At 35.9% G+C, this 19,686-nt stretch overlaps 1 protein-coding gene across 14 annotated transcripts in view; it reads left to right on the forward strand.

Annotated features, from left to right (window-relative positions):
• Window positions 1-19,686, forward strand: part of LOC136036050 (fat-like cadherin-related tumor suppressor homolog) — a 401,362-nt gene that overhangs the window by 194,351 nt on the left and 187,325 nt on the right. For all 14 annotated transcript variants that reach the window (XR_010619615.1, XM_065717994.1, XM_065717993.1 and 11 more), the window contains one exon: window positions 11,085-11,313. Coding sequence is in view for 13 of the 14 variants with exons in the window: in XM_065717994.1 (XP_065574066.1) it covers window positions 11,085-11,313 (229 nt within the window). In the remaining variant the exon portion in view is untranslated. The remainder of the gene's footprint in view (window positions 1-11,084; window positions 11,314-19,686) is intronic.

Consider the following 19,686-nt stretch of genomic DNA (forward strand, 5'->3'; position numbering starts at 1 on the left):
CCCGGATTTAGTTTGGGCCGGGGGCTTATTTTTGCTCGGGGGGAGGGGTACAAAGAAAAGCTTTACAAAAAGAAATAAAGATTCGTTTACACATATTTTTGTTAATTTTGTACGAGTCGGGCTTTTTTGGGGGGCTTCAAACCGGATACATTCCCCACGGGGTACGACTAGCCTGGAGAGGTATTTTCAAGCTCTTATCTCTACTCCTTCCCTATTTCTGAGGCTTAGAAAATTGCACAAAAGACAGGTCTAAATCTATCATGACTTTGAAAACACAGTTCCAATGATTAAGTTGATTTGAAGCCATATTTTGATTCTTTTTTTAAATTTTAAGACACATTTTTCAAAGTCTTTTAAAACCTTATAAAGCAGCTTATAGCAATTCTATGCCGTCTTAGAATACTTTTTTTTTGTCTTGTGTGCGCTGTAGATATATTTCTCGAAGTTTAAACTTTAAAAAACAGTGTGCACAAGTTCATGAAAGGTCCGTGCCTTTTGGATAGAAAAAGGTGGAAGTAGGTACTTCAAAAGACCTTTCCGGGCCATTTTCTAGGCTCTGGAAACATTCCATAACTTTATTTGCTTAACGCAACTGTTTTCGAAGATAACCAAAACCCCTTTATCTAGGAATTTACCACCAATTTAACAGCATGTTTAAGCCCCATTCACAATCAGATTTTAATAATACTGAGCTGATTTTTGATTTACTGAACATTTCTAAGTGGCTCAAATTGGCGCTAGGTAATTCTCGATATTAGTAAAACATATTTGTGAATGAGTTTTACAGGCTAGTGGAAACCCTCAACTACTCAGAGGTTATGGTATCGTCTCTTATTCTGGAAAAAAAAAAATTCTGCTTCTACCAAGAAAATAATCAAACTAAACAATGTAGTTTCAAACAGTTCGTTAATATGTCAAACAGTTAAATATTTAAGTTTCATCAAGATCAGTTATACCCATCAAAAGTTACGAGCCTGAAACATTTGCCTCATTTTAGAAAATAGGGGGAAACACCTCCTAAAAGTCATAAAATCTTAACGATCACACCATCAGATTCAGCGTATCAGAGAACCTTATTGTAGAAGTTTCAAGCTCCTATCTGCAAAAATGCAGAATTTCGCATTTTGTGCCAGAAGACAGATCACGGATGCGTGTTTTTTTTTTTTTTTTTTTTTTTTTTTTCCCAGGGGTGATCGTATCGACTGAGTGGTCCTAGAATGTCGCGAGAGGGCTCATTCTAACGGAAATTAAAAGTTCTAGTGTCCTTTTTAAGTGACCAAAAAAATTGGAGGGCACCTAGGCCCCCTCCCACGCTCATTTTTTCGCAAAAGTCACCAGATCAAAATTCTGATAACCATTTTATCCACCATAGTCGAAAACCTAATAACTATGTCTTTAGGGACGACTTACTCCCCCGCAGTCCCCGTGGGAGGGGCTGCAAGTTACAAACTTTGACCTGTGTTTACATATAGTAATGGTTACTGGGAAGTGTACAGACGTTTTCAGGGGGATTTTTTTTGGTTTAGGGGGGAGAGTTGAGGAGAGGGGGGTTACGTGGGAAGATTTTTCAATGAAGATATCTCATGGGGGAAGAAAATTTCAATGAAGGGGGCGCAGGATTTTCTAGCATTATTTGAAAAAACAATGAAGAAATAAATATGAAATTTTTTTCTACTGAAAGTAAGGAGGAGCATTAAAACTTAAAACGAACAAAAATTATTACGCATATGAGGGGTTTACCTCCTCGTTATACCTCAATCTTTACGTTAAAGTATTTTTAGTAATTTCAACTATTTATTCTACGGCCTAAGATTCAGAGGTCATTCTTAAGGGATTGGACAAAATTTAAGCTGTAGTGTAAAGAGCGAGGTATTGACGAGGGTAGAGCCCCCTCATATACGCAATAAAAACATTCGAATATAGAAATTCGTTGCATAAGTTAATTCGTAAGTTACGTATATTTTTTACCAACGAAAACGTTCGTAAAAAATTAAATGTTCTAGTTGCCTTCTTAAGTAGTCGAAAAATTGGAGGGCAAATAGGCTTCCTCCCTCGCTCTTTTTTCTCAAAATCTTCCGATTAATCGCAATTAATTAATATGCAAATTTCATTTTAATTATTTATGTGCGGAGAGCCAAGATCAAAACATGCATTAATTCAAAAACGTCCAGAAATTAAATAGAAAAAAACAAGTTCTTTCAAATGAAAGTAAGGAACAACATTAAAACTTATAACGAACAGAATTTTAATCCGTATATGAAAGGGTCTTTTCCTCCTCAACACCCCGCTCTTTACGCTAAAGTTTTTTACTGTTTTAAAAAGTGGAGTTGAGAGAAAGAGTCAAACTTTAGCGTGAAGAGCGGGGCGTTGAGGAGGATAAGCCCCTTTCATATACGGAGTAATTTCTGTTCGTTTTAAGTTTTAATGTTGCTCCTTACTTTCATTTAAAAAAAAGTCTTTTTTATATTTAATTTCGCAAAAGGAACTGATATTTTGGAGCGGCGCAAGACAAATAAAACGGATAGTTTCCACAAGAGTGCAAACTGGACCAGTGTTGACAGGAAAATTACCCTCACTATATTTGGCAATAATTGGAATTTTAAAGTTTTATTATTGTGTTTTTCTTCAGAAACTGAGATCAGACACTTATTGCTAGACTGATTTAACCAATTACGCTAATTACACAAATTTTGCCTTATTACTACACTAAAAATGGCAAACGCTAGATGGCATTGGGGATTGTTTTTGTTGACACTAGCGGTCTTTAAAGTTGCTCATACTGTTTTGCTGCACAGCATATTAAGGTATACTACCACATTGAAGATTTTAAGATAAAATTTGAAGACATTGATATTATGCAGATTTGAAGCGATATAAAGTGTGGTATGTTCGATAAGTTATTTTGAGAATTTCAAACTAGACAAAGCATTAGAATTGCCAAGTATGTCCCCTCATCCCTCTTAACGAAGGAACTGACTGAGAGGATTTCTAATCCATAAAACTTCCATAAAACTCTCACTAAAGAGCGAGGTATTGACGAGGGTAGAGCCCCCTCATATACGCAATAAAAACATACGAATATAGAAATTCGTTGCATAAGTTAATTCGTAAGTTACGTATATTTTTTTACTAACGAAAACGTTCGTAAAAAATTAAATGTTCTAGTTGCCTTCTTAAGTAGTCGAAAAATTGGAGGGCAAATAGGCTTCCTCCCTCGCTCTTTTTTTCTCAAAATCTTCCGATTAATCGCAATTAATTAATATGCAAATTTCATTTTAATTATTTATGTGCGGAGAGCCAAGATCAAAACATGCATTAATTCAAAAACGTTCAGAAATTAAATTAAAAAAAAACAAGTTCTTTCAAATGAAAGTAAGGAACAACATTAAAACTTATAACGAACAGAATTTTAATCCGTATATGAAAGGGTCTTTTCCTCCTCAACACCCCGCTCTTTACGCTAAAGTTTTTTACTGTTTTAAAAAAAGTGGAGTTGAGAGAAAGAGTCAAACTTTAGCGTGAAGAGCGAGGCGTTGAGGAGCATAAGCCCCTTTCATATACGGAGTAATTTCTGTTCGTTTTAAGTTTTAATGTTGCTCCTTACTTTCATTTAAAAAAAAGTCTTTTTTATATTTAATTTCGCAAAAGGAACTGATATTTTGGAGCGGCGCAAGACAAATAAAACGGATAGGTTCCACAAGAGTGCAAACTGGACCAGTGTTGACAGGAAAATTACCCTCACTATATTTGGCAATAATTGGAATTTTAAAGTTTTATTATTGTGTTTTTCTTCAGAAACTGAGATCAGACACTTATTGCTAGACTGATTTAACCAATTACGCTAATTACACAAATTTTGCCTTATTACTACACTAAAAATGGCAAACGCTAGAAGGCATTGGGGATTGTTTTTGTTGACACTAGCGGTCTTTAAAGTTGCTCATACTGTTTTGCTGCACAGCATATTAAGGTATACTACCACATTGAAGATTTTAAGATAAAATTTGAAGACATTGATATTATGCAGATTTGAAGCGATATAAAGTGTGGTATGTTCGATAAGTTATTTTGAGAATTTCAAACTAGACAAAGCATTAGAATTGCCAAGTATGTCCCCTCATCCCTCTTAACGAAGGGACTGACTGAGAGGATTTCTAATCCATAAAACTTACTTGTGACTATACCCTTTTTACTCGAATCTAGGTACGACTTCAAGCCCCCCTCTTTATTCTTGACCTCGTTTGCCGTGTCTCGTGTTTAGCTTATGCTTGGGAATCTAGGATTCAACCCCCCCCTAGTTCGAGGGGGTAAAATAAGTCTTTGAGCTGGTAGTAATATCAGTTTATCCTTATTTTTTTTTATATATATATATATGGGTTATATCTGTGGTGCCAATTTATGTGGGGGGGGGGAAGAGGAGGGAATGTTCTCAGTAGATTTTTCATGCCCCTAGATTTAAGTTTTTTTGGAGGGGGGGCATTTTCTTCAAAAATGTCTCTTTTGGTGCTTTCATTGAGAAAATGGGGAAAAGACACAAATATGCCCCCCCCCTAGATTCTTATAAACAATTATTACCCTCCTCTAAATTTTCTTGAAATAACGCCATTGGTTTGAAGTATCACTGTCGTTGATGTATAAATATTTTTTGCAGTCTACCAACTTGCAAGTTTACTTTTTTCTTGAATAACTTTAAATAGAAAAGCAGAAAACAGGCGAATTAGCCTATATGAAAATGATGGATAAGAGATGTAGTGTCAATTCACGAAAATTAGGGGGCGGGGGCAAAGATATATTTTTTAAATCTAGGAGAGGTGATTTTTGCTGTTTTTTCCAGTTTCTTCAAGGAAAGCTTACAAAAGCTATTTTTCACTGAAAATACCCAAAAAATGGTATTTTCAAAATGCAAATGGGTCAAAAAATCTTTACGGGGTAATATCCCCTACCCCGGTTCCCGCTCAATTAAAGCAACTGGAAAAGAGTACATATTTATTATAGTACAATAATAAGATGTTGACAAGGGGCACCTAATTCCAGTCACTTGATGATCTCGAAATACTAGGTGTGCGGCATAGTTCCGCCATGCTTGTATTGTCCACAAAATAGCTTGGTACACGCCTCAAAACTCTTGGCACAGTTCTACCACGCTTGGCACGTACCACCTGGTGTACAGCATTTCTGAGAGACAGCGAGCCCTCAAATGTTGAAGGGACAGGGTAACAAGAGCCCCTAGCTACCTAAAAAATCTAGCTGTTTCTCATATATCATCCATCAGCCACTATAATTTGACAATTATTTATATGATGCAAGTTGCTCCTTCTTAAGACCGAGCCGTATTGCTATTGAATTGATTAAGATTATATCTTAAGAGACTGACTTATATGTGATCAATCTTTTTTTCTCTTGGATGTTGAGCTTTGCTTATTTGTGTCTTGAAGTGCATATCTTTAATCTATAAGCTAGGATTTCATTTAACTATTAGACATGCATTTTTTAGTTTTGAGTTCATTGTTACCTAGCAACTCTAGAAAAGGTCAAGATAAAATTCTTACTACGTAGACTAGAGATGTAATTTTATATATACATAAACGAGAGGAAAATGATTATTTATTTGACATCCTTCCGATTTAAGAAGTTAGTGGAGAGTGGAGAAGAGAATGGTGAGTCAGGGGGGGGGGGGTAATTGAACCTTTAAACTTTGAAGAACCGTTAAACGTTTTTTTCTTGTATTTTCATTGGAGGAAAATTGAAATATTCCCGTTTGGTTTGGAAAATACCATTTTTGTATCTTCCTAAACAAAACTGTAGAGAAATCCTTACCCCCCCTCCCATAAACTTCCTAAATTGGTGTTCCTGTAGCAGAGCAAAGTTATTTGAACATTACGTTGTAATTCAGCGAACTTCGGAATGGACTTAAACAACATGGAGGGGTAACCCGAAGTGGTTGGTAGGAGGGGGGAGAAATAAATTACGAATGTAAATTTCAAATGTGTTTAGTGACATAGAGATGCTTATAATTGTCTGAATTCTTGGAAATACTAAAAGAGGATAAAAGAGATCGATACCAACCTTTTTTTCCGAGATCAAGGGGTCACTGTCTGGGTAGCCTCTTATGAGGTTGAAGATACACTTACAGGTGATTTCCAGGGTATAAAGAAGGATCCTCCTATTTTCTACTGTGTTTGTTGAAGTTACCAAATCCGCACAACCTTACGAAAACTTTTAGAAGTAAAGATAGTATGAAATCAAATGATTGAGGTGTTTCTCTCTGTTTCGCCTGAAGAAAACTGAAGGGAACTAAGTTAATTTAACATTCTTTTTAATTACCTAGAAAAAGCTACTTGCAGATACTCAAAAGAAAAGTTTTACAGAACAATGATAAACAAGTGCCATTAAAGTATAAAAATAAAGGTTCCATTGCAACTGAACCACCGCGTAAGTGAGCCCAAAGCAACTGAACTGCTGCAACTAAACCACCGTGTAATTGAATCACCGTGCAGCTGAACCACCGTGCAACTGGAACTTTGTGCAACTGAACCACCGTGCAACTCAACCTCCGTTTAACTGAACTCTTGTGCAACTAAACCCCATTTAACTGAGCCCTCGTGTCACTCAACTCCCGTGCAACTCAGCCCTATTCAAATAAACCCCTGTGTAACGTGACCCACGTGCAGCCGAACCCCGGTGCAACTGAACCATCGTGCAGCTGAACCACCGTATAGCTTACTTTTTAAAGTCATAATGTAAATGACTGTGAAGATGATTAATAAAAAAGATCTGTTCTATTGTCACAAAAACAAAGAAAATCGGATATCACAAGTTCTTAAAGTCAGATTTATTTCTCTTTTTTATGTCTGTTATTGGGGGTTCCCTGCGCCCTGTCACTTTCTACGGATCTAGGCATTTACCCACCGCCCACCCCATCTCTCTCTCTTATGGAAAAACCCTCCCCTGGAAAATGCCCTCTCGCAGAAAATATGGTTTTCCAAATTTGAATATTTTGTTTGAGTTCTATTATTTGTTAGTTTAGTTGAAAAGTGCTAAGGAAAGTGGAAAAGAGGAATTATGTGTATGTCTCGCCCACCTCCGTTCAAAAATGTTCTTCTCATGGAAAATACCTCCAGAAACACCCCCCCCCCTTCAAAAAACTCCAACTGAAAAAAATATCCATGTGTTTCCCAATATCAAACACTATTTGTAAGCTATGGACAGATTAAAAACTTTAAAAGGTACTTACTTTCTGCGATGGGTTCTCTGATTCTTTTATAGCTAGGGAGAGAGGGAGCTACCTCGTCTCAGATTTCACTGAGTCTTCGGATAAATACAAAATTAGCTCTAAGGGAGAGACGAGGGGAGGACGGTGGTTGAAATTGTTTTACAATCCCCTGGTAGTTCTAGCTTTTTTTATAAGCCGAAAGTGATTGGATACCAACCAATCACAAGGGTGTTTTTCAGGAGGAGATTTTTCATGAGAAGGTATTTTTCAGGGGGGGGGTTTCTGCGAGTTGGTATTTCCTGGAGGTATTTTCCATGGATGTTTTTCCCGGGGGGCGGCCTGTTGCCCTCCAATCACTTTGACTTTTCAAAGAGACACTAAAATCTCAATTTCCAGTCGAATAATAAAATGTGATTAATAAACGTGATTAACAAAAACTCCCATCGTACTCAGGGCAAGGGCCGTAGGTTATTGCAAGTTACCCATTTTTAAAGTTTAAGGATTTTATAGAAGGTATGGTCGTAGAAACTTTGGAGAAGGCTCATTCCACTAGAAATTGAAATTTCAGGTTCAATTTTTAAGAATCGTAGGTAATCAGAGGACAATCAGCCTCTCTCTCTTAACCACCATTTAGCCACCCCCCAAATGCATCCGATCAAAGTATAAAACAAATTTGTTTTTCCAAATAGTCTAAAGGTCAAATAACCATGCCTCTGGGGTTAACAATACCATCAGCAGCTCCTGGTGCAAGGGCAGTAAGTTATCCAAGTTGCCTATTGTTAACCTACAAGTTGTTTTTTCTATCAAGAAAAGTTGGCATGTTTGATCCTATAAATAAAAAAAAAGCATTGGAGCATTGGAGCCTTAGGGAAATTTTAAGAACAATGCCAAAGACAATCAAAAAATGATTTTTTCTTTATTGGTTGTGAAAAGGAAATACCAGCAGTATCTACTATGGCTGATGGTATCAGCCATGACATCGTTCGGAAAATGTTTAGGAACATCTTCAACTAAATCAAAAGGTACTTTGTTTATCCAGTTTTACAATACAACGTATTTGCAATTTGTCGAGAACAGTTGAGGGTATAAACCTGAGGGTATGAAGTTTAAACTTTCAGGACATGTTGAAGAAATGTAAAAAAAAATGCTGGAGTGCAGCCAGTCCCCCTTCCATATCCTTTTTATTTACAATCTCCTCAAAGACATCTGACCAAAATTCGTTATCTAGATTGAAAAAGGTGAACTATTTCAGTTTATTATTTAACGTCCAGAAAGGTCCGATTCATCTGAAAAAAGAGAAACAAATCAGCTTTAACGGTTTGTGACATCAGATCTTCTTGATTTTGCAATAATAAAACAAGCCTTTTTATGAATGATCTTGACAGGCGTTTTTGCCATGACTTTAAGAAACAAACATTTCCAACAGGATTGAACATGTAAAAATTCTAACTCGTGTTTTACCCAATGATATTGCCTCATAATTTTTAGAATACTGAAACACTGAGTTCAGTGGTTCAGTTGCACGACGGTTCAGTTAAGCCCAGTGCCCGTGGGGCAACTGTTTGAAAACAATGGTTGGAAACTAGTCTTATCTGCAGCTGGTTTACGACCAGTTTACAACAAAAATGAAACGTGTTTCCACCCATGGACTCGAGTGGTTGTGGATCAGCTGTGTTTGTCTAATCGAGCAGTGCAGTGTGGTTTCTGACGATGAAGACCTAATTGATTACTATGAGGAGTGCAGATTTCTTGGGGTTCAGAAGGAGTATTAGGTCCATTCCTATATGGAAAAGAATGCAAAGTTTCGTCTATTCTTAGCAGCGAAAGAACTGTCTCAAACAGATAGAAAATTTATCGCATTTATTATGTTATTTTTTATTATTTACATTATTACTGTGCTATAATTTATTATGTTAGTTGCACAGTGGTTCAGTTTCACAATGGCTCAGTTGCAAGTTAGTCCAGTTGCACGGTAGTTCAGTTGCACGGTGATTCAGTTGCACGGTGATTCAGTTACACGGTGATTCAGTTGCAAGTTGGTTCAGTTGCACGGTAGTTCAGTTGCACGGTGATTCAGTTGCATGATGATTCAGTTACACGCGAGTTCAGTTGGACGGGGGATTAGTTGCAAAAGGGTTTAGTTAAATGGGGTTCAGTTCCCCGGTGGTTCAGTTACACGAGGGTTCAGTTGCACGGGGGCTCGGTTATACAGGGGTTCAATAGCACGGTGGTTCAGTTACAAGGTGTCAGTTGCTTGTAGTTCAGTTACACGCATCAAAAATAAAATATAAAATAAATATAAATAATAAACAGGGATGTAGAAAAATTAGAGATTAAATTCGGACAAGGCTTAAATTAGTCTCTTTGAATGTGTAATAAAGATGTTTCTCAGAAATAACATACAAGATTGCTTCATTTGATCTGAATCCAGGCTTGGAGGGTAATAAGGAGACAAACTCCGTTTATATATATGATAAGCAATGTGAGTCAGTCCTTTGCTTTTACTCTTCTATTACCCTATACTGTAATACTCCCTTTTATACACCCTTGTTGCTCTCTTCCAATATATATATATATATATATATATATATATATATATATATAACCAAAATACAAACTAAATATTTATTAAAATATAGCTACCGGATACGTACCTTTTTTTTTAATTTAGAAGAAATTTGTATTCATTTCAAGGCCAGCGATCTGTAAGCCATGAATTTCCACGAATACTTAACTCACTGTTATTTTTTTTTGTCCTTTCAATTTTCAGGACTTTTAGTGTTCATAAATCTGTTTTTCACTGAATTGTCTCTTAGTGTTTTTTTCCAGATTGTCTGTCCCCTCTGATTCTCTTTCTAAAGGATAGGACAAATTGCTTAACCTGGAGACAAATTGAATTTAAGCGGAATCTAACGCTTAAAGCACGGAAAAGCAGAAGGCCTATGTTTCTGTATAAATTTGTGCTATTCCTTGTTAGAGCATTGCTTTACGGGGTATTGTTTGTCGTTTCATGGAAGTTAGAGAAAATATCATATCACCTACGCTGAGGCCGAAATGAAATCTCGGGCGTGACTGACCAGTTATAATTTTCGTCCTTTGGAAATTCAAACTTTCCAATGAAATATTGGGTCCGTGAAATATTTAGTATTTATACGGGAATTATAATTTGGTTTTAGGAAAACACTGGCTATAATTTTCTTCGAGGAATACGGTTTATTATATTACATGCTTTGTTTGGAAAATTGTGAAAATGACAAGAAAATGGGGAAAAAAGCCCCGAAATCACAAATATTAATTGAAAGAAATGGGCTATATTTCTGTGTTTTCCCTTTTATTTGAAAAATCTAATAAAAACGCATCTTTAAGTAAAGAGGGTTTCTCTTTACTTGCTGCTCATCACGAATAGTTCACACGAGTTCATAAAAGTTTATTTTTGCAAATTCGCAAACAAATAAATAAATTAAACAACACTTTCGCGTTGGAAAAAACCTATGAGGGTTTGCGGTCGCGCTAAAGTCCACGTAACTAATTACCTATTAACTCGACTATTGACTTAAACTTCAATTGTTTAATTAAAACTATTATAAATAAACCAAAAATAAATAAACCATAACCTATATATAGTCTATAAAAATAGATAAATAAATAAATAACTGAATTAAAAATAATAATTGATAAATAAAAATATACAAAAGAATAATAATAACAAATCCAGTCTCCATCACTTCAATACTCAACTTCTTCTTTCTCAACAATACTTCTTCTTAATTTGTTCAGTGCCATACGATGTTTAGTTTTTTTTCCGTTTACACTTATTTATCTTTGTAATTTTATTTACTAGGAAATCTAGTATACATCTTGAATATTTTAGATTTACAAAAGACGTTTATGAAGCTGATGTCCTAGAATCGTCACCCATAGGATACGTAATTCTTGGGCTAGAAACTACGAGCGCCTCTTCTCCACTCTACGAAATCACAAGCGGTGATCCATTTGATAATTTTTTTCTTAATCCTACTGCTGGAACTTTAACCGTTGCCAGTTACTTGGACTATGAGATTCAACAGTATTATAATCTTACTGTGCTGGCAACAAATATGGTAAGTTGTTTCTTTTGACTTAATCTTACTAAATTGCTGTGTTTTTTTTTTTTTTTACTGAATTTTTAGCAGCAAAGTAACAATTGAAGTAGGTAGCAAACTTAATAAATTCTTCGTAGTACTTCTTCTCAATAAGATGATTTCGAAGGTCTGAACCATATTTATATTACCTTGCTATTCCAGTAAGTTCAATAAGTAATTTCATAATTTCAAAATCAATATTTTTAATTTTCACCTCTCTTTACTATATTTTACAAATAAGGTAGATACAATAATTTCTATAAATTTTCGTTTAATTGCTATGAAAATTAGAAAAGACTTGGTTTCGAAGGACCTAGAGTAGTATATTTTCTTGAATTGGGGCCTTTGACCAAGTAAATTTGGCAATTACTGATTTAGACCATGAGATTAAATAGTTAAATCATCTTATGTTGCTAGTAGCAATTATGTTAAGTTTATTCTTCTAGTTTATAATTGAGCTCAAATAGTAAAATGACAAATTTTCGTTTCCGATTTGGAAGGGAGGCTCTGTAATAACTCGTGCTTTTCAGATAAGTGAATTTCTTTTAGATAATCATGTTTAATCATATTAAAATGGGGGTATCTACTGAATTTGTATGGGTATGTCTTGAAGTTTATATGGGTATGTCTTGGTATGGGTATGTCTTGGAGTTTATGTCAAGATTGCTTTTGATTAAGCTGGCCAATATATAAAAGACATGACACCCTAACAACAAATAGCTAATAACAATTTTACTAACAATTGTATTACCGCGAATGAACACAAAATTATTCAAGTAATTTTTTACATTGGATAAGTAGGTATATCACACTGGTTTACTTCAGGTGAGTAATAGTGTAAATTTGATTCTGATTGGTGAATTATTTTTAGTTGACCAATCATAAGCCATTTTACGTTTTTACGTTAAGTAAAATTCATAAAGAAAATTTTATTCTGATTGGCGATTTATTTTTAGTTGACGAATCATAAGCCATTTAAAATTTTTCTGTTAAATATAATCCGTAAAGAAAATTTTATTCTGCTTGGTGAATTATTTTTAGTTCTCCAGTTAAAACCCATTTTACATTTTTACGTTAAGTAAAATCCGTAAAGAAAATTTGATTCTAATTGGTGAATTATTTTTAGTTGACCAATCATAAGCCATTTTTAAGTTGAGTAACTTTCTTTACGGAGCGGCGATGTGAAATAGCTATTATAGTCAATTTTTGGTGAAAATCTCTAAAGGAGACCATAGACGGTCAATCATTTTGATCAAAAGCTTCCGTCAATCGATTGACTCGAGCATGATTGACCGTCTAGGAACCTGTTTGGTGCTTGAGCCAAGCGTTGATGGTGATTGATGGGAAGTTTGAATGATTCAATCGTTTTGATCAAAAGCAGTGTGTTAGATTAGCTTTGGTCAAGACGGAAGGGCCGATTGAAGGTTGGTTAAAGCCCACTTCAATCCATTTACGGAAATTTTGATCAAAATGATTGATCGTCTAGGGCCTCCATAACAATTCGAAATATTTTTTTCATAAAAAAAACGTGTTTATTGGTTTTTAGCACGAGACTTAAAGGATTCTTAGAAAGACTTAAAGACTTAAAGAATTTTAAAATCTCTCTATTTAGGACATAACTGTGAATAACCGTTGTCTTTTACTGTTTAGTATTGTGTTTTTAAGCTTTTTTTGAAGTTTCAAAGTTTCACGCTGTTCAAAATTTTGTATGCATTTGAGGGCCTCATTGTTACTTTTCGCTGAAGTATCAGTGAAATCAAAATAATACATTTTTTTTCTAAATTACATTTTAGATATATTCAAACCTGAAAACCGTGACTTTCTATGACTTTTTATTTTTATTTTGGATGATTAAAATTACGAAGATTTTAAACATGGACAGTATACCCATTTTCATCACAATTGCCATGTTGACCATAAAAATAAATAAGTAAAACTAATTCATTAAAATTTGACAAGGCTTTTCGTTTGAAAAAACCCAAATATTAGAAATCTGTTGACTACCATAGAAAACTACACCTTCAAAGGAAAGATACATTTTCTTAAACTGTTTTGTGTCGTACGCAGAGTTGCCATCACGATCAGCCTCTAAAATGCTACAGTTGCCCAAATTAGCGTGCTACACAGCGATTTTTGGTGCTCAAAAAATTGAGAGTAATGGTGGTAAAATAGCACTTTCGGGCTAAGATAAGATTAGAAGAAGATAAGATTTATTCATCACAAAACACGCATACAATATTACATTTTACTACCCCTGAAGGCTCTTTGGCCTGTAAAGAAGGGGGAAAATAAACGAATCACTTACTCAGAGTATCTCGGGTCTCGGGCTACAGATGGCAACCTTGATTTTGTGCTATTAGCTTATATTTTGCAAAGTTTCACCACATTTTTTTTTTTTTTTTAAATTAGGTGACCTCTAGACTACTATCAAAAAACTCAACTTGGAAATCTGCAAACTGCGCATAACTGCACATGAAAATTAAAAACTACAATTCCCCGTTTTTCTTAATTTAAGGCTTAAGTAATAGACAGTTGTTGGCAACAGTTTTTAGTAACATTTTTTTGGCAGCAACTGGAACGATGGAACCAGGACTTAAATGAAGGTTTCTGTTTAAGAAGTTCATTCGTTATGATTTCCAATTTTTGTTATCAAGGTTAAAGCCTTATGCTTGGATTTTAGTGCCTTTTAGTATGTAGTGCTATCCATTTAGCATTATTGTTTATTCAATGGATGAAACCGTCTTTTGGGGTGGCAATTCACTGGAGTCAAATACTGCTTTTATATTCAAATATATATAAAAAAAAGATGGATAGGTGTTTCTCAGACGCTAATAATGGGTACAGTGAGGTAAAAATTCATAAAAAAGACAAAATTGTGTAGAAGAAAGAACGAGGATAATTCTAATAAGTGAAAAAGGGGTAAAAATATATCTTATTTATATAATATAGCGAAAAATATAAATACAGTGATATAGAAGAAAAAATAATAATAAAAACAAAGATAATACAATAATGAATAATATAGTAATAAACAAGAGCTAAGAGCTCATATGGCACTTGTGACGAGGCGAGAAGAGCTAAGAGCCAAGAGATCATATGGTATGAGCTCTACCAAAATTCTATGAATCAATAGATTGATTTAAAAAGGAAAATAAGAGTCTTAATGCCGGTCAGGATTTAAAATAAGAGCTCTGAGTCACGATGTCCTTCTAAATATCAAAATTCATTAAGATCCGATCACCCACTCGTAAGTTATAAATACCTAATTTTTCTAATTTTTCCTCTCCCTTTAGCCCCCCCAGATGGTCTAATCTGGGAAAACGACTTTATCAAGTCAAATTGGGCAGCTCCCTGACACGCCTACCAATTTTCATCGTCCTAGCACGTCCAGAAGCACCAAACTCGCCAAATCACTGAACCCCTCCCCCAACTCCTCCCAAAGAGAGCGAATCCAGTACGATTCTGTCAATCACTTATCGAGGACATTTGTTTATTCTATCCACCAAGCTTCATCCCGATTCCTCCACTCCAAGTGTTTTTCCAAGATTTCCCCCTCCAACTCCCCCCAATGTCAAAAGATCTGGTCGGGATTTGAAATAAGAGCTCTGAGACATGAATTCCTTCTAAAAATCAAATTTCATTAAGATCCGATTATCTATTCGTAAGATAAAAATACCCCAATTTTCACGTTTTCCAAGAATTCCGGTTTCCCCCTCCAACTCCCCCCAATGTCAAAGGATCCGTCGGAATTTAAAATTAGAACTTTAAAGCACAAGATCCTTCTAAATATCAAATTTCATTAAGATCTGGTCACCCTTTCTTAAGTTACAAATACCTCAATTTTCAAAATTACCCCCCCCCCCCCAATTCCACCAAAGAGAGCAGATCCGGTCCGGTTATGTCAGTCACGTATCTTAGACAGGTTTCTATTCTTCCCATCCAGTTTCATCCTGATCTCACTGCTTTAAGTATTTTCTAAGATTTCCGGTCCCCCCAACTGCCCCCCCCCCAATTACGCTTGATCCGGTTGAGATTTAAAATAAGCCATCTGAGTTACGAGATCCTTCTAAATATGAAGTTTCATGAAGATCTCATCACTCCTTCGTAAGTAAAAAATACGTAATTTTTCTTATTTTTCAGAATTAACCCCCACTCCCAATAGAGCGGATCCGTTCCAAATATGTAAATCACGTATGTAAGACTTCTGCTTATTTTTCCCACCAAGTTTCATCCTGATCCCTCCAATCTAAGAGTTTTCCATGATTTTAGGCTCCCCCACTCCAAACTTCCCCAATGTCACCAGATCCGGTCAGGATTTAAAATAAGAGCTTTGAGACACGATATCCTTCTAAATATCAAATTTCATTGAGATCCGATCACCCGTTCGTAAGTTAAAAATACCTCATTTTTTCAAATTTTTCAGAATTAACCCCTCCCCCAACTACCCCAAAGAGAGCGGATCCGTTCCGGTTATGTCAATCATGTATCTAGGACTTGTGCTTATTTTTCCCACCAAGTTTCATCCCGATCCCTCCACTCTAAGTGTTTTCCAAGTTTCAGGTTTTCTCTGCCAACTCCCCCCCCCCTCAATGTCACCAGATCCAGTCGGGATTTAAAATAAGAGCTCTGAGACACGATATCCTTCTAAATATCAAATTTCATTGAGATCCGATCACCCGTTCGTAAGTTAAAAATACCTCATTTTTTCTAATTTTTCAGACCTGGAAGTGCCTAAATTAGCAAAACCGGGACCGACAGACAGACCGACAGACCGACAGAATTTGCGATTGCTATATGTCACTTGGTTAATACCAAGTGCCATAAAAATATAAAAAACAGAGAAAAAATAAATAAAATGTGTATTTTGTTATGTGAAAAAGGTATCAACACATATTTCTGTCGATAGTCCTCAGTCGACTGGAATATCTTCAATGCGCAGAAATAAATAAAGAAAAAATACACGGATAACAGTCCTAATCAAACAGTTCGTGGTAACGAACTGTAGTAAGGAGCGACCCGGCTCAATAGTAACCAAAACTCTAAAAAATTGAATTTTGATATCAATAGCTACATCAAAAGAATCGCATTTTAATGCTGATTTTGAATATATAAGTTTCATCAAGTTTAGTCTTACCCAACAAAAGTTACGAGCCTGAGAAAATTTGCCTTATTTCGGAAAGTAGGGGGAAACACCCCCTAAAAGTCGTAGGATCTTAACGAAAATGACACCATCAGTTTCAGCGTATCAGAGAACCCTACTGTAGAAGTTTCAAGCTCCTATCTACAAAAACCTGGAATTTTGTATTTTTTGCCAGAAGACAAATCACGGGTGCGTGTTTATTTGTTTGTTTTTTTGTTTTTTTTTTTTTTTTTTTCCCCAGGGGTCATCGTATCGACCAAGTAATCCTAGAATGTCGCAAGAGGGCTCATTCTAACGGAAATGGAAAGTTCTAGTGCCCTTTTTAAGTGACCAAAAAAATTGGAGGGCATCTAGGCCCCCTCCCACGCTCATTTTTTTCCCAAAGTCAACGGATCAAAATTTTGAGATAGCCATTTTGTTCAGCATAGTCAAAAACCATAATAACTATGTCTTTGGGGATGACTTACTCCCCCACAATCACTGGGGGAGGGGCTGCAAGTTACAAACTTTGAACAGTGTTTACATTTAATAATGGTTATTGGGAAGTGCACAGACGTTTTCAGGGGGATTTTATTTTGTTTGGGGGTGGGGCTAACGAGAGGGGGCTATGGTGGAGGATCTTTCCTTGGAGGAATCTGTCACGGGGGAAGAAAAATTCAATGAAAAGGGCGCAGGATTCTCTTGCATTACTATAAGAAAACAATGAAAAATAAACATGAAAATGGTTTTTCAAATGAAAGGAAGAAGTAGCATTGAAACTTAAAACGAACAGAGATTATAACGCATATGAGAGGTTTTAAAAATACTTTAGCATAAAGAGCGAGGTATTTAGGAGGAGATAAATACCTTGCTCTTTATGCTAAAGTATTTAGTAATTTCAACTATTTATTTTACGGCCTTTCTGATTCATGGGTCATTCTTAAAGAATTGGGACAAAACTTACGATTTAGTGTAAAGAGCGAGGTATTAACGAGGGTACAAACCTCCTCGTATACATAATAAAAATATAAGGTTATGAAAGTTTGTTATGTAAGTTAATTCTTAAGTTACGTATATTTTTTACTTATAAAACGTTCGTTAAAAATTAAAAGTTCTAGTTGCCTTTTTAAGTAACCGAAAAATTGGAGGGCAACTAGGCCTCCTTCTCCACCCCTTATTTCTCAAAATCGTCTGATCAAAACTAAGAGAAAGCCATTTAGCCAAAAAAAAGAATTAATATACATATTTCATTTTAATAATTTATGTGCGGAGAGCCAAAACCAAACTTGCATTAATTCAAAAACGTTCAGAAATTAAATAAAAAAAAAACTAATTTTTTTAGCTGAAAGTAAGGAGCGACATTAAAACTTAAAACGAACAGAAATTACTCCGTATATGAAATGGGTTGTCCCCTCTGCAATTCCTCGCTCTTTACGCTAAAGTTCGACTCTTTGCCACAATTCTGCTTTTTAAAACAATTAAAAGCTTTAGCGTAAAGAGCGAGGAATTGCAGAGGGGACAACCCATTTCATATACGGAGTAATTTCTGTTCGTTTTAAGTTTTAATGTCGCTCCTTACTTTCAGCTAAAAAAATTAGTTTTTTTTTTATTTAATACGAAATAAAAGCAAAACAAACACTAAATATCTGCAAATTTATCCTTCCTTTTTTTCACTGGCTTGAATTATCCTCATTTTTTATGGCACTTGGTATTAACCAAGTGACATATAGCAATCGCAAATTGTCGGTCCCGTCGGTCTGTCTGTCGGTCCCGGTTTTGCTACTTTAGGCACTTCCAGGTAAGCTAGGACGATGAATTTTGGCAGGCGTATCAGGGACCGGGCTAGATTAAATTAGAAATAGTCGTTTTCCCGGTTTGACCATCTGGTGGGGGGGGGGGGAGTCGGGGGCCCGTTAATTCGGAAAAAACAGAAAAATTGAAGTATTTTTAACTTACGAACGGTTGATCAGATCTTAATGAAATTTGATGTTTGGAAGGATATCGTGTCTCAGAGCTGTTATTTTGAATCCCGACCGGATCTGGTCACATTGGGAGGGGGGGAGTTGGTAAACCTAAAATCTTGGAAAACACTTAGAGTGGAGGGATCGGGATGAAACTTGGTGGGAAAAATAAGCACAAGTCCTAGATACATGATTGACATAATCGGAGCGGATCCGCTCTCTTTGGGGTAGTTGGGGGGGGGGGGTATTTCTGAAAAATTAGAAAAAATGAGGTATTTTTAACTTACGAACGGTTGATCAGATCTTAATGAAATTTGATGTTTGGATGGATGTCGTGTCTCAGAGCTGTTATTTTGAATCCCGACCGGACCTGGTAACATTGGGAGGGTGGAGTTGGTAAACCTAAAATCTTGGAAAACACTTAGAGTGGAGGGATCGGGATGAAACTTGGTGGGAAAAATAAGCACAAGTCCTAGATACATGATTGACATAACCGGAACGGATCCACTCTCTTTGGGGCAGTTGGGGGGGGGTTGATTCTGAAAAATTAGAAAAAATGAGGTATTTTTAACTTACGAACGGTTGATCGGATCTCAATGAAATTTGATATTTAAAAGGATAACGTGTCTCAAAGCTCTTATTTTAAAGCCCGACCGGATCTGGTGACATTGGGGGGTGTTTTTTTTTTTGGGGGGGGCTAAAATCATGGAAAACGCTTAGAGTAGAGGGATCGGGATGAAACTTGGTGGGACAAATAAGTAAAAGTCTTAGATACGTGATTGATAGAATTGGAACGGATCCGCTCTATTTGGGGGAATCGGGGGGGGGGGTTAATTCTGAAAAATTAGAAAAAATTATGTATTTTTAACTTACGAAGGAGTGATCGGATCTTCATGAAACTTCATATTTAGAAGGACCTCTTAACTCAGATCTATTATTTTAAATCTCAACCGGATCCAGTGTCATTGGGGGGGGGGATGGAAATCTTAGAAACTTCTTAAAGCGGAGAGATCGGGATCAAACTGGATGGGAAGATTAAAAACCTGTCTAAGATACTTGACTGACATAACCGGACTGGATCTGCTCTCTTTGGCCGAGTTGGGGGGGGGGGGGGGTAATTTTGAAAATTGAGGTTTTTGTAACTTACGAAAGGGTGACCAGATCTTAATGAAATTTGATATTTAGAAGGATTTTGTGCTTTAAAGCTCTAATTTTAAAATCCGACCAGATCCTGTGACATTGGAGGGAGTTGGAGGGGGAAACCGGAATTCT

This window comes from Artemia franciscana, chromosome 15, assembly GCF_032884065.1.
Source record: "Artemia franciscana chromosome 15, ASM3288406v1, whole genome shotgun sequence".
NCBI lineage: Eukaryota > Metazoa > Arthropoda > Branchiopoda > Anostraca > Artemiidae > Artemia > Artemia franciscana.